Source organism: Haliaeetus albicilla, chromosome 18, assembly GCF_947461875.1.
Source record: "Haliaeetus albicilla chromosome 18, bHalAlb1.1, whole genome shotgun sequence".
Taxonomy (NCBI): Eukaryota; Metazoa; Chordata; class Aves; order Accipitriformes; family Accipitridae; genus Haliaeetus; species Haliaeetus albicilla.
Genome location: NC_091500.1, coordinates 26410433 through 26426783, shown reverse-complemented (window position 1 = coordinate 26426783; position 16351 = coordinate 26410433). Strand labels below are relative to the sequence as shown.

Genomic DNA, 16351 nt, shown 5'->3' with positions numbered 1-16351 from the left:
TACAACCTATTTAATCTAAATGATGTGTAAAACAAGACCAACATGCACTTTCAGTAGCATGTTCTCTTACCAAGTGATAAAGTTCATTGTTTCCTAAATCAAGTTCTTCTAGTCGCTGCAGCTGGGCAAGTGATCTGTGAGACAAGATAAGTCAAAACAAAACCACATCAGACTAAACCAACAGAAACCCCATGTATTTGAATGAGCTCATTTTACTGAAACTCATATTTCAAATTACAACGTATTGTAGACAGACAGTTATTTTACTGGGCATAGACTATTTGCAGTAATATCTTACTGAAAAAAATAATTTGTTTTGTCAGTATAACTGTATGCCCTTGAAACTTACTTAAAACTTAGTATAGGCAATCAAATCGTTATTCTTTATTTTAACCATCAGCCCCTCAGGGTGGACAACGCCACACAGTTTAGTATAGTTGGTTAGATTTATTTTTAGGGGGAATTTACAGTTATGCAACTGGATAAAAATTCCCCATAGTGATCACATGTAACAGTGTGACTCAATACTCAATAAATACATCATTTACCGTCTCAACATGGTCTATCCATTCCTGAAGTATTCCAGGTTGGATTTGAGGATGCAAACAGAGGGAAGCCCAAAAGGATGTAAAGGAAGTTCTCTGAACATGAACAGAGAGGGCCATCCTTCTATTTCAAAAGCAGTCTGTTGTAGAGCTCTTGCTTACCTCCCCCAAAACCACAGCAGCAAGAAAGCCAGCGAGACTCATCAGTTACGTTACTGACAGTCAGGATTTTCCAGGAGCAATAAAATTGTCAACATTTGTGATAACTTCATTCTGACACCACATGGCAAAACCTAGCTAGTAATTCATATCTTCTGACCACTGACATTTAAAGTGCCTTGTGGCTCACAGCTATAAACACCCACAACCAAGGTACTGGCTAGATTGACAGGAAGAAAGGACCCCAAAGGGACTGGGGAAGAGATTCTTATTAAAATAGGTTAAATCTATTACAGTATCTATTAGATTACCTAAACAAGCAGAATAGGAGTCACCAAAAACTTTGCAAGAAGCAGCCAGGTAGTGAAGGAAGGAAACTCCTTCACTAGGGAAAAACAAGGCTTCTTCCAGGCAGCCAAAAAGGATCCCCCAAATATAAGATACCCGATTAACCTTACAAAAGCCCACCAACTCCTCTGCCACAATAAAGCCAGCACAGACACATCTAGGTATCTTTTTTCCCCCAAAATCATGGCGGGTGGAGTCAGACTTCAGACATCAGTAGGCCTAGTTTGTCACCAAGCCTTTGATCTCCAGGTTTTGGAAGCTTTTGTTTACTTAGCTCTGAACACAAAGGCTTACTTAAATGCTATGAAGGCCAGAGTGGAAATCTCTCAGATCCTATTACCCTACTTTCACAGTTACGAAATTTCAGTATGAGAACAACCCAAACCACCACTCCCACTGCTGATCTGCTCGTTCAATGCGTGCAGGAAAAATTGTTTGGTGCTCCTGTGTTTTATACAGAATATTTTTATAGAGCAAAGCCAACTGACACAGACTGCGGGCTCCTGCTACTAACCAAGTACAACTAGAAGTAATGAGTGTAATTCGGTGTTGCTAAAACAATGCTTTATCTCATACATGTTGTCAATCGGCACTGATTATTTTTTCTATCTGTTACTCAATTTCATATGTTAGCAGATTTTAAGAATAAGAACATTTTATGTTAGTATAATGAAACAAATGAAATGTCACTTACTCAGGTAAATATGTCAGCAAATTTTCTCTAAGTTCCAGTGAAGCCAGGTTATAAAGACTAAAAAAAAACAAAACAAAACAAAACAAACCACCAAAACCACATTTTAATGCAATCTTACTTTCTTACTTTTTATATTCCACATTTTCAGAAGAAAAATGTGTGTTTACAGAGTTTAAAACAAAATTGCTGTGAACTGATTTGTTTGTTGTTTTAATTCAACTAGACCATCATGTGAAAGGCAGCATACAAAGACTGGAAGTTTTTGCTTGTTTCTCTGTGATACTTCAACATGTTAAAGCTAGAAGTAAACAGACAAAACACAAATTTCCATTTGTTAAAAGGTCAGTAGTTGCAAGTTACTGAATAGAGCATATTCAGAAGAATAGCATTTACTTACTCACTTTCAGAATCTGGCTTGGGCTACCAAAGTTACAGAGCATCAGGTAAACCCATCACTGTTCTAACAACGGTGTGCTCATTACTGTAAGTGACATTACGCTTCTAAGCGGCTCACTTACTCCATATCCCAGGCTTTTACTAACATCACCATAGCAACATTCAGATTTTTCAGGGGTTTATTTATGACTAAACGGAACACAAGGAGTCAGACATTATCCCAACACTATAATCTGCTCTAATCCTCCAGCGTCCCTGGGAAAAATAAAAATCAGATATGGTGACTGCAAATAAGTAGTCTCCTACAACAGAATACGTTCTGTCCTGGTGTGCAGGGAAGGGGGACAGTGTGCTAGGCCTTAAATAAAATCTAGATTAAAAAAGGAATTCCACTAAATTTGAAACACATGTTAAATCCAAACCCAAAATGTTTGTTTGTACACCTTAGGGGAAAAAAAAAAAACAACCCAAAAACAAAAACAAAAACCAAGCCCGTGTACTTGGACGACATAAAACTGGAATATATGTTTTCACTTCCAACAATACCAACATCGTGAATTACAGGATCAGTAGTTGGCCCCAGTAAAAAAAAGCAGCTGATAACCTCAATAAAACTAAAGAAAAACCTTCATATTGTGACTCCAATACAGCTATCTAAGCAGGGAAAGCAACATAACTGATATAATGAGTTATTAAAGAGGAAGATTTTTCATGGACTGACTTTGGATGGTGTCTGAAAAATACACCCTTATTTCAAGCACCTATTTCATACTGCATTCAGAAAACAGTGAACAAAATCTCACAGGAGCTCTGATTACAGTCTCAGAAGTCATCTCCAGCTTTTAAAACATGCACATTTTACCCAATGGTTTCTGCATTCCTCCAGAAGAAATACAGTTAAAACATACCATATAGGTGAAGATATTTTAGTAGAATCCTATTAAAAATTCAATTAAAAGATAAGTGAGAGTAACTCAGTTACTGCCACTCAAAATCATTTGACAGAAGCAAGGTAGTAAGGAAGCCATCATTCCAACAACACAAGAGAAAACTCTCACATAAAAATTTTAACACTATAAAACACAAGTCAAGATGGCACAAAGTACCCGACATCCTCACGGAAACCAAACCAGTGGAGGGGGAGAGGTGATGGAGAACCGTTTCTCTCCGAGAGGAACGTGGGTTTGCTCTTACTCACATTGCCACCCACAGACTGCCATTACATTTTTCTTTACAGGTCTTCTAGAAACCAATCTTCCTTTGAATGTCACACTTTCTCTTCAAGCTCGTATTAGGCGAGGCCCATGATTCACTTTTATCAAGAGAATACAAGAAGGATGCGCACACCGCCAAGCTGCCTTGTAATCTTGTGTTTACAGATCACCCCGCATCTACTTATCTCCCTCCCCATCACCTTGAAGCGTCGATGAGTAAAATGGTGCAATCTCTTAATTTCTCTTCTTACATCAGACACCACTTTGGCTGTGGTTAAACAGAAATCTTTGTCAGCAAAACCACGTTGAACAGCAAGAACTTGGGAACCACCATCTTAACCAGCCTCATCATACCATTAAACTGGGGCAGGCAAGTGAATCAGCTCAGGAAATTGATCCTGCTTAAAAATAACCCAGCAAAAAGAGTAGGACAGATCCCTAATCCAACACAGAATAAATCCCCTTAAACACCTGGGCCAGTACAACTGCCAAGAAGGTGCAAGGAACACGTATGTACTGCCCAAGCGAGCAGTGCTATGAGGACTCACTGGGTAGCTGTGCCCTTGTACCCACCAACAGCTGTCTTTGCATCCGACCGCGCACCATCCATTTCAGAGACTGACTGTGGCCGATTGCAGTCCCAGGCTAAGTTCTCTTCTTATGGGAGTCAGCTACCTACGGGATTACGTCTTCATCTCTAATGACACAGCTTTCTGGAGGAGCAACGCTTTATTCTACAGCTATTCTCACCCACAGCATGCTCACAACTGTAACTCTACCCTGGAACAAACCAAAGACACTGCCCTCCGCCCCTTTAATCTATCCTTTCTACTTCTTCCAAGGTCTTGACTCCAAACCCAACATAAGCAGACCCCGATAAGCAAAATGAAGCTTCCCACCACCAAGTAATGTGAAATAGAGACTAAGCCTATGAAGTTTATACCAGCAAAGCTGCCCCATTAGACCGAAGTATTACGTTTAAGGTGGATCCATCTGAAAGAGAGGCCAGAAAAAGCACAGGAAATTTTTGACTCATTACTCTGAAAATTTCAACTAGTTACAGAAGCAGCTCCCAGCAAACCTATGTGCTGCAGTTTAAAATGGGAAAATGTGGGAGTTATCATATAAAATAGCATCATATAAAAGGCATGCTGATGTATTGAAGCACCAAGCTCTGATACAGAGCAGAGGTATAGCTAGCTCTTCCTTAAATTTACCGACACATTCTTAACACATTGTATGTTCACTAACATTTTTCTGGGTTTAAGGTATGTTAAGAAACAGGATTTTTAGTCATTTGCAAGAAAAATCCTACATTTCTTGCTATTTTTCAAATGTGTTTCCTGATTTCATCATTCTCTCCAGAAAGTGTTAAGTCTTCCTCTTATCAACTGCAATAGAGATTTTTCACAATATACTAAATGAAATAATTTCTTTTCCCTCTGCCCTTAATTTTACAGGTACACTGTTAGTCAAGAGCCTTTCTGAAGTCTCTGAAAGGAACTAAAGGAAGCCATGCCTTAATGATTTCAGAGTCTTTCCTTAACCCCAGTCTTCATCTACGAGAGAAAACCAGTCATGGGGGGATTAGCTGTTTCAATCCATAAAACACAAAGGCAACAGCAACTTAGTCTACTCAGACAGGAGACAGCAGCAGCTGTTCACCAACTGCTTTTAGAAACCATAGAGCATTGCAGGCTGCTCTCCAAACACAGGCAAAGGGTCCTCACTCTCCCCCAAAAACTCAACAGAAAATGTACAAGCAAAATGTCACCTATATTGTAAAGGAGAAACAAGAAAAAACACGAAAAAACACGAAAAAACACGAAAAAACACGAAAAAACACGAAAAAACACGAAAAAACACGAAAAAACACGAAAAAACACGAAAAAACACAAGAAAAAAGCACAAGGAAAAAGCACAAGGAAAAAAAACAAGAAAAACCCTAAGTGCTTTTCCAAGGCTACTATCATAAGAAGCTATTTCACAGAAGCTTGTAAAAAGCATTAATATTGTAATAATTCTCACCACAAAAGCTACCACACACACCTCAAACGCTGAGCATGTGTGTGATTACTGAGTACAAGGCAACAGCCAAACTAGGAGGAGGATGCAGTAACTGAAATAATTACAAAGTTTTCCATCTCAGCATTCCAGATGATTTCTGCTGCAAGGGTGGAATCAAGACGAATTTAAAGGTACAACATGGCTAAAAATGTCATTTTCAGTACAAACCAGACACACTTATTCAGTGCTCTACCTAAAGTAAATGCAGATATTGTTATTCATCATGTGAGCTAGAAGAACGAAGAGTGTGAAATCAGTAATTGAGAACAAAACTAATAGCAACAAAGTTGACAATAAATGCTGGAAGTGTCTCTCCTGAGCATTCCTGTCAGGATTTGAGAGAGAAACTCGCAATCCAAGACTGTCTACAGATTGGGAACACCACAAATACTCCTTCAATTCAGCCACAGTGGTCTCCTCCAAAATAAAGGTAAGACTAGAACCAGCCACTAAGATTGGAATCAAAGCATCTTCTTCTTGTTCCAAAGCAAGTCAGTTTTAGTTTGGATTAATTACAGAGAGATTATAGTAGCAACATGCCCTACAAAACAACCATTTCAAAAGGAGAAGACTCTCTGGACAACAGCAATTTACTGCAATAGGTAAAACAATCTCAACTGCAGTTTTTAAGAAAAAAAAAAACACCACAACAAGAAAAGAAAAAAGAGATGGAGAGACATGTTCCCTAGTTACCTTGGATGAAATTACATTTTCAGTGTACCACGTACATTAAATATACTGTCTTGTAAAATTATAAAATACAAAACTGAGATGAGTTATCCTAGTGTATTAACTTTGTCAGTGACAGCTGCATCATCCCCCTATTCAAGGGGCCAGAAAGTCAGCCTTAAGAGTGACAATAGACTACACTATATATGCCATTTTTATCCCAGCCCCATTTTTATCCCAGTCCCTGCAATAGGACTGGGAGCACCCAAGCCCTTGGAGTACATCAGCAAAGGCTTCTGAGGAAAGCATTGGGAAGCACAGTAAGACATATGCTATTTTCTTGTGAAAATGAAGTTAAAAATACAAAGGCGGAAAAAGAAATGTGGAAAAAGCTAGGAGAAACTGAAGACAGCTGATAAAAGGACTAATATAAAAGCTAAAGGTGCTCACTCAATAAAAACTGGACGACAGCCTTCTCTTATTTGAGTAATAAGTCACACATTTTGACCTTATGTCAAGAGCACCACACAGCTGAGCATGCAAGAAAAGAAGTCAGCCTTTGGGAAACAAGAAAGCAATGTTGGAAGAGATGAAGATCTAAAGCAACCGCAGAAATGCAGGGCCCCATCTGCACCCTTTCCAGCAAGTTTCAGCTGATTAGGGGAATGTAAAATCCCCAAAGTCATTTTTCCTCACGTTTGTAAGGCTGCAAGAAGAAGGGAAAGACAAGGAGAACGGGCATGGTCCCCATATTTATACAGAACAAGGGTAGGTCCTACACAATAAGGATGGCTAAGGTGAGAACACAGTACAGATTCCGAATTTGGTCTGGTATCACATTTTTTATACAGCACTAGCGATGGCTACAGAACACAGTCCAAAGATGCAGCATATGGAAATAGGACATGAAGTCCACATCCTGGCTATTTCCACCAGTGCCAAAGGACTTCAGTTTGCTGGGTCAGCATCTGAAGATTATTGTTACTTTGATAATACCTGCCCCTGCATCTCTACACAGCATGTACACTTTGAAACATTAATCGTGACACTAGACTGGGAAGGAAGGGAGTTTAAACTAGGCAACTAATTTTCTTTTTTGTGCAGAAAAGGAACATGCCGGTTTTTCTATCAAGGGTCTTCCAAGAGATGAGAAGGTAACTGTGGCAGTCTGACAACAGCATACAAAATGTGTGAAACTAGCCATATTTAAATATATTACAGCCCATCCCCACTGCTCAAATAAAACTACCAGTAACATGTACAACCCTGCCCCAGGACACACCAGTTAGGTGACTAGTCACTCATCTGACTGGATCCTGTTAAGCTACTCCCATCCCACAAGGCTTCTACCTGCAGACTGACAATTCATTAAGAACCTGACATTTAGCAGCTTTTTTTTCCTCAAGAAAATGACAGGGTTAATCAGTCACTAGCCAGCTCTCAAAATGCCACTTACTCAGACCATAAGTACTTGAAGGTACAGCATATACCTTTGGGACAGGCTCCTGTTCCAAGTTACTCCAAAAAGAAGCCTCTTGCTCTCACCCTCTCTTCACTGACTGTATCACTGACTGCAGAAAGAGCCTGAAAAGACCAGTTTCCAAACTCCAAGCCCTATGCCAACCACATCCTGGGCTGCACCAAAAGAAGCATGGCCAGCAGGTCAAGGGAGGGGATTCTGTCCCTCTGCCCCTCTGGTGAGACCCCACCTGAGGTCCTGCGTCCAGCTCTGGGGTCCTCAGCCCAGGAAAGACATGGACCTGTTGGAGCGGGTCCAGAGAAGGCCACAAAGATGATCAGAGGGCTGGAACACCTCTCCTGTGAGGAAAGGCTGAGAGAGTTGGAGTTGTTCAGCCTGGAGAAGAGAAAGCTCTGGGAAGACCTTATTGTGGCCTTTCAGTACTTAAAGGGGGCTTATAAGAAAGACGGAGAGAGACATTTTACCACGGCCTGTAGTGACAGAACAAGGGACAATGGCTTTAAACTGAAAGACGGTAGGTTTAGGTTGGATATAAGGAAGAAATTTTTTACAATGAGAGCGGTGAGACACTGGCACAGGTTGCCCAGAGAGGTGGTAGGTGCCCCAACCCTAGAAACACTCAAGGTCAGGTTGGATGGGGCTCTGAGCAACTAGATCTAGTGAAAGATGTCTCTGCCCACAAAGGAGGGCTGGATTAGGTGATCTTTGGAGGTCTGCAGTGGTGTAAGCTCAGCCGGCAGCAAAGCACCACAAGGCCACTTGCTCACTCCTGCCCCGCCAGCGGGATGAGGAGAAAATATAAAGAAACGCTCGTGGGTCAAGACAAAGGACAGGGAGGGATCACTCAGCACTTATGGTCACAGGCAGAAGACAGGCTCAATTTGGGGAAGAAACAAAATCAATTTCATTTACTACCAATCAAATCAAAACAGGGATACTGAGAAGTAAAACCAAATATCAAAACACCTTCCCCCCACCCCTCCCTCCTTCCAGGCTCAACCCCACTCCCGGTTTTCTCTCCCTCCGTCCCTGCCAGCGGCGCAGGGGGACGGGGAATGGGGGTTGGGGTCAGTTCCTCACCCCTTGTCTCTGCCGCTCCTTCCTCCTCAGGGGGAGGACTCCTCACTCCTCCCCTGCTCCACCGTGGGGTCCCTCCCATGGGAGACAGTCCTTCACAAACTGCTCCAGCATGGGTCCTTTCCACGGGCTGCAGTCCTCCAGGCACAGCCTGCTCCAGCGCAGGCTTTCCCCTGGAGTCCCGGCCATCTTGGGGGGCATCCGTCCCCCTGCTCCGGCGTGGGCTCCTCTCTCCCCGGGCTGCAGGTGGGCATCTGCTCCCCCGCTCCCCTCCGTGGGTTGGGGGGGGACAGCCTGCCGCCTGGTCTCCCCACGGGCTGCAGGGGCATCCCCTCCTCCCCCGCTCCTCCTCCCCTCCTTCCTCACTCCCCTCGGGATCTGCACAGGGGTTCCTCTCCCATTCCGATCCCCTCACTCACTGCAGGTTTTTTCCCCTTCTGAACTCTCTTCTCCCAGAGGCGCTACCGCCGTCACTGACGGGCTCGGCCTGGGCCAGCGGCGGGTCCGACTCGGAGCCGGGGAAGCTTCTGGCAGCTTCTCACAGGAGCCGGCCCTGCAGCCCCTGCCCCGCTACCAAAACCCCAACACACAAACCCAAAACAAAGTCCCTTCCAACCCAAACTGTTCTATGATTCTATGAAATTAGGTGCTTAAAACTTGGGTGGTTTCAAGAGCTTCTGTAGCACGCACCCCTTTCCAGAGTTAACTACAACTCCAGTTCTTCCCCAAGTCTGCCTTATTTCACCCACACACAGTTACTATACCTGCCGGCACCATATCCTTCCTTAGTGTCTGAAGAACCAGCTCCATGTAGATTTTTGGTGTAACGACATTTCCAATGCAACAAAAGCAATAATAGCCTTTACAGGGAAGGATTATGCTTCCTGAATTTCCTAAGGTTCTGTTAACATACAACCATGTAGTTTGTGGTCTATACGCTCCCGGTATGCATTTTGCCCTCCTTTTTAAAAGGTTCAACACCACATGCTTATTTTGCTTCCAACTACTGCTTAATGCTGGCATATAATTTGACAAAGTTATCATAAAGAACCTTAAGATTCATACCCATTATATGGTAACCTACAAATTGTACAGAATTGCAGCTAGTTTCCTTTTCTGAAGATTATTTCTCCAAAAAGGCTAGCTTAAGCTTAAAGCATTTTTTAAAATCCCCGCCCCCCCCGCTTTAACCAGTCTCCTGCCTCTTTGTTTGGTTACCCTTTGGTTATGGAAACCTGTTTTACAGTGTGAATGATAAAGAAGAGCACTAATAAATTTTTGTAAGATTAATCCAGTAGAATTTAAAGAGAGAGACTGTATGCCCACACCATTCAATAGGGGAGAGCAATTTTTGCAAATTCTTATCTACTGAATCCCAGAAATTCTTATGTGAGCCAGAAGCTACAGGAAGTGTTAATTTCCTAGATGAGGACACTTATCCATCTCAAAGCAAGCCATCTTCACAGACGTGAAGTCCTATGGTTGTACCTTGGAACATAAGGGATGCTGTAAAAACAACTGCAAAGCAAGATAACTAAGATTTAGTTTTGATGAAACTGTTATTATGTCTCACCAGTATTGTTAAAGACCGTTCTTCCAGAAGTCATCTTTGAGAGCATTCCCCCTCCTCCTTTTTTGGAGGCAAAGCAACTTGAAGTAACTTGCATCTAAGTTAAACACTATTCTTTCCTCTCAAGTTTAGGTGTATAATGTGCAAGGGAAAGGCACGTGAGGCTTTCCTTAGCAGTCCACTTCTGGAGATTGACAAGCAGGACAGTATTCTAGTAAGAAAATCTGAAAGTGAGGATTATGTTCCTAATACTTGCCATTTTCTACAGAGCTGGGAGAAGTGCACACAAATTACAGGGGAAAAAATACCCTTCCTTGGAAGACTGATTTTAATAGGCACAAAAGAAAGTAAACTGGTACTTTTGTCATCCAAAACTTAAACAGCAAAGACACTGAAAGCCAGAGGAAGAGCATCTGCACAGTCAGTTACTTGAACTGAATTGTCAATACCATTAATTAGCTTGTAAAAAGCTACAGATCTTCCACAAGTGAAAACAGAAGGATAAAAAACATTAGGATCTTATCAGTCACTAGCTGAAGGAAAGACTAAACAGATGACCAGTACTATAAGTCACATCCAAATTTTAAAAACAGAGGAAAGTTCTACAGTTTATGGCCAAGGAATTCCCTAAATATGTAACAGATGTATTCTAAGCTGCTAATTAAGACTAGTTTTCTACCTAAGCTTGGTTTTCAAGTTACTGAAATCAGTTCTACTCTCTCCCTCTCTCACACACAGCAAGCAGCATGGTCCAAAAAATTGACAGGAACACTGAACTCCCTATGACCTTCAAAAGGCATCATTAAGAAGAGAGAGATTCGTAATTACGGCTCAGCCTGTTCACTTTTGAATGCTTTAACTGAACATTCTCCAATTTGCTTATCAAGATTACTGAAGCAGGTTGGGGAAGCTAAACCAATTCACTATTACAACAAGATTTCATTTTCAAAATATTTTCCATTCCACTCATGCAACGTCAATCTTCAATGACAACTAAAAAATGGGATTAATTTCTTTCAAAAAAATATTGCTAAATATATGTTAAACATTTCTTCCTCGTGTAACATACAAGATGCAACATCTCTTATTTAAAGGCCAGATGGCACTGCATTCACTCCTACACTGTTAAACAGTGTTCCTGCAATAAACTTTTGAGTTCCCTAACATTCAGTTTTGCCATTCAGCAAACAGCTGTGCTTAACACTGAATGCTCTACCTACTCAAACTCTGTAAATACTACTTGTCATGCTAAATTCAGATAAGCCAGAGTGAGAGCTTTTAATACTATTTATATCAGCCTAGCCAGACCACCTACAAACAGTCCTCCTTCTATGTATTTGCAAGAGAAGCCTCCCCATCACTTCTGTTGTATCATGTAAGACCATATTTTAATCATTTTAATCGTAATTTATGCTAAACCTTAAAACAGAATTACATTGTCTTGTCCCACACAATTTTAAGACCATTTTCCATTCTGTGTGATGCTACCAGATGTGTAATCTACACTTTAGGCATCCTAGCATACACTAGGAAAAACACAGTCAAGGACTGGCCCAGGAATCCATTATCAGAATAAGCATGCCATTCTGATCTGCTTCTGGACCATCTGCATTGAGTGCATCATCCTTGCCTTTGAAGACCTTTTATTCTCCAGCTACTCCTATTCAGATCAACATTCAAGATTCTGAGTTCAGAGGTTGCTGAAAACTTCAAAACCTCTAGAATTAAACACACATGCATATAAAAACCCACCACGCTCAGTGACTTTGTTTCTCTAACACAGGATCTCTGGATATTTGTGGTTCCATGACTCTTGAAAAGCATGCCTATAACAAATCTTTCTGTAAAACAATGCTCCCAAGTGCAGTAACATTTGCTCTACTCTTTTCATTATGTTCACTGTCATAATGAAATGCCTATTTTGGCATTCTAGCTGCTAGCTGCAGACGTTAAGAGGAAAATTTATCTGCTTACCTGATAATTCCCTTTCAGTAGTAAGGTCCACAGATCCATTCAGCCTGCTTGCAGCTTGGGGGTAAACCAGACTCATCAGTCACCGGCATAAGAATATCCTTCCCATCTAAAGAAATTCACCCCTCCCCACATCAAAAATTTCTAAAGCTAAAATAAAGCTATTCTACTTTCTTGCATCACGGACTGTGCAGTTCTCTCTAAAAAAAAAAAAAAAAAAAACCAAAAAGGGGGGGGGATGGGGCAGGGGAGAGGAGGCTGTAAATGATGGGGATACTACAAATTACAATATTACTATGATCTTTTGTTGAATCCTCAGGATTTGGAGATCATGTCCAAGTAGGAGACCATCTGTACGTTTCAGGGTGGGGAGAAAAAATAAAGATTGTGTATGGCAAAGGAAAGCTTTTTTATTTGCCATGCTAGAGTTCAGACAGGGAACTTTCAAAAACTCTACCTGCCAGTCAGTAATAATCTCACGCTTTAAACCGTAGCATCCAAAAAAAAGAGGTAATCTTTACCTTTTCCAGGCACAGACAAGACTTCTGAAAAAATGGTGAAAGCTAAAAACTGGTTATGAGTTAGATGCTTGGTGTGCTGACAGGCAACAGGCCTTAAATCATAATTTAAAGCACAGTAGTGAAGCTCTGCTTCAGCCGTTAAAGAAACTTGTTGATTTTGTTGTTCCCACAGAGTTTGACAGATAACTGTCTTTTTCAATTACACATTTCATACTGAAAGGACTGGTTTTTTGGCTAGGGCTGATTCCTTGTGAAGCACCCATCTAAGAGTCCGATGCTAGATTAAACATCAGAGACACACATAAAAGCCTTTCCAAGAAGGTACCTGGACTTCATTCAAGCCTAAGAACCACAAATAAATAAACAAACATACAAAGCTGACACAATCTCTCTTCTCTTTCTAGACGTTAAGCCATGAGCGCACTGTATGGATCTCTAAGTTCCCAAATCTTTGCTGGGAAAAAGCCAACATCCCAGTGGGCTGGTGGTGGTGGGGAACTAATCCTGAAGCCAACACTACAGAATGAACACATAAGGACAGAGAAGGTGTGGGGACAGACAGACGTTAAATTTTTCATACTACTGTAAGGTATGCCCTAGGAAGCCTTACAGAAAAACACCCTGATTTACCCAAATACCCCTACATACAAATACTCTGATTTTTTAATTTCAGGAATAAGTCATGCCCTGTGTTTTGGGTGTTACATGAATACGGAATTATTGCCGAAAAATCCTGGATGCAACTGGAAATTCCTAAATGCTACCCATGCTGGGAGGAACAGGTTATGCTTGCTCATTGAGCAGCTCTACAGACACACATGGTCCTGCAGAATAGGCAAGGAAATCAGACTTAACGCTCATTAGACTGAGCAACGCTGTAAAAGACACTCCCACTCACAGCTTAAATTGTGTAACTTGTTTCTCCAAATGGTTCAACTACCCAACAGGACAACTCCTGCTCCAAGCTGCACCCACCTAATTATTAGCTAAAGTATCTCACATGCATCAGCATTCACTGTTTTACTCCAGATAGCAACCACATCATGAGTTAAGAGAACACAGGTCACAGAGAAACACAAAAAAATAGCACTGGTGATATTAAGACATCTAGTCTGTTATCAAGTCCTCAAGCAGTGTGTCACATATCTTTCTAGTATGCCCCAAAACAATGCATGAGCTTAAAAGAGGAATGCTTCATCTAACACGGGAAAACTTTCACCACATATATCAGCACCGGATAAGCAGATTGAAGTGATTAAACAGAAGGAGAAAAGCTGGCATACACTGAGTATGGCTATGCACAAGCAAGAGGAAAGACAAAAGGTTCAAGGAAGGCCTTGCCTATACTCTTCAAACATCCAGTTGGGACCCTTAAAAATACTCCTTCTGGCAACACAAAGAACAAGAAAAATATGAAAGGTCTGTGCAGAAGAATTCATAATGGCACAGTAAAAATACTAACAGCAACTCTACATATCAATGGCTTGAACAAGTTCACACTGGCCTGGGACAGTGAACCTGAACATTGGCATTTACCTTATACATCAGACCATGTGAAAAAATGGACTGGATATCTGAATTCATGAAGAAGACACACTTCCACTAACGGTTCACCGCAAGGCAATTCAAGTCTATTATCTGCCATTAGGAAGAACTTCCTAACTAACCTTCAAAGTATTGCTGTTTAGAAAATATTTGCCATTACTTTTGTTGCTTTCCCCATTTAAGACAATAGGGCAAATTTGCAGTGCCACAAGATTTTGAGTAGGTAGCTTTTAAAAAAGAAGAGGCACTAAGTACATACTGATCACTGTACTACATGAAGATGAATTAAGAGATTTCACTGGCTGTATTAGGCAGTTTCCCAGACAAGAGTATAAGACCATAAGAATTTAGGATGCATTTCCCTAAGTTTCCACATACTCTAGCAGACAGAAGACCAGCAGCAAGCATAGGGAATTCAAGTTTTTCCCAAAACAAGCCCAACTTTAGTAGCATAAATCACCAGTATAAATTTGTTTGCTCACTATTTGACACATCTCACACAGAGCACATAGGTCCAGCCTATTCCATCAAATAACACCATGGATTATTATCCAAAGCACACAGAAACTCCAGTAAGGCATTCACAAACATATCCAAATGCCTCTAAGAGCCTTACTTGGAATCTTTAGCCAGAAAGACACCATTAGCATTACCTTCTTTCTAATGCCTAGCATTTTTTGGGTCCCAGCAAGTGCAGAGGGAAGAGAACAGAGAAGGGAACAAAAAGCACAAGCAGGCAACCTTTGGAGAAGCCACAGAGCAATTCACTGCTTTTACCAAACACAAGGCGGTCGGCTGCACCATCAAATTCACTTGCAATAAATGATGAAAATTTTGTGAACTAAAAAAGGGAAGCTGCACTTGTTGGTAGCCAGACTGAAAAAAATAAAACTATTACTTACAGATCTAATGCTAAAAATTTGATACAATTCACTCCCAGAAGTGATCCATAAGGACTTCAGGTTGCAGTTCTAATTGGCTACAAAAAAGACCTCCCAATAATTTTCAACTGGAACAAGACAGAATCCCTTTCTCTCTGTCACCAAGACATTCCCCAACAGACTTCATGAACAGTTACGATTTGGGTGGACACCCCATGAGTTTCCCTCATGTTACATTAATATTCTTCTGAGTTGGAAAACATGCATCTTTAGCCCAAGCTTACCGTCGACTTCCCAACTGCCATATTCCTACCTATCGTGAATACCTGATGAGCCAAAGACAACAGCCCCACACATTTGTCTCTGCTTCTTTAAGCATAAATCTGATAGAAGAAATTTCTACTAATGAGATTGAATTGTTTTTGTAAAAGTACAATATTCTTATTCTAGATAGCTAACCTGGGAGCACTTCCCAGATCAAAGCAGGCCTGTCAGACTTTTATTCAAGTCTAGCCCTCCAGGAGAACTCACGAAGACCACCAGCACAAGCATATGGCTCTTCCCAAAGCAAGTGAGGACCCCTGGTTTTTAGCTTCAATATTGGGAATCAGGTACAGGCTTTGAGGGAGGATGGGTTATGCTGCTCTGCTCTGCAACAGCTCACATAGGGCTGAAATAGCATCACAGCATTTCCTTGGACTGCTTAGGATCAATAATAAGCAATTTTTTACCCTTATTCTTGCACAGGCCCACATATTGACATCTCTACAAATGCCTGGTATCCCCATTTTAACCAAAGTTGTTTCTAGTCATTTGGTCCAAAACAGAGGCTATCACCACTCACACTACCAAATCGACAAGCAGGACAAGCAAGAAGCCTAAGCCACTGCAGGCAGTGACCTCTCAGGGAAGTCAGCAACCTTCCTCTAGCTACTGTCTGCAAACCAGCAGTCCACCTCATGCTTTGGGAATTGTTTCAGCTTGTCATGTTTCTTGTATTCATTTTCAGAATCCGGCAGGATCCCAAATTTTTGGCCTTGGTTTTCAGTAACCGCAAAGTCTGAACAAGCCTGTTCTTAGCTGCCAGTGCTGCAAAAAGCTGCATGAAAACTTTTGTGAACTTTTACAGAAAAGGAAGAATGTCACAAAAGCCCCGGCCCATGCAGTTTTTAGGTAAGACTTTGCCATAGTCACTGGGCACACATTAGCTGTAC

The 16351-nt window shown here is 41.3% G+C and overlaps 1 protein-coding gene across 1 annotated transcript in view; it reads right to left on the bottom strand.

Annotated features, from left to right (window-relative positions):
* LRRC1 (leucine rich repeat containing 1) overlaps positions 1-16351 on the bottom strand; it is a 75077-nt gene that overhangs the window by 23159 nt on the left and 35567 nt on the right. The window contains exons 5-6 of the mRNA XM_069805974.1: positions 1747-1803; positions 71-134 (exon numbers count right to left, since the gene is read on the bottom strand). Coding sequence (XP_069662075.1) covers positions 71-134; positions 1747-1803 — 121 coding nt within the window. The remainder of the gene's footprint in view (positions 1-70; positions 135-1746; positions 1804-16351) is intronic.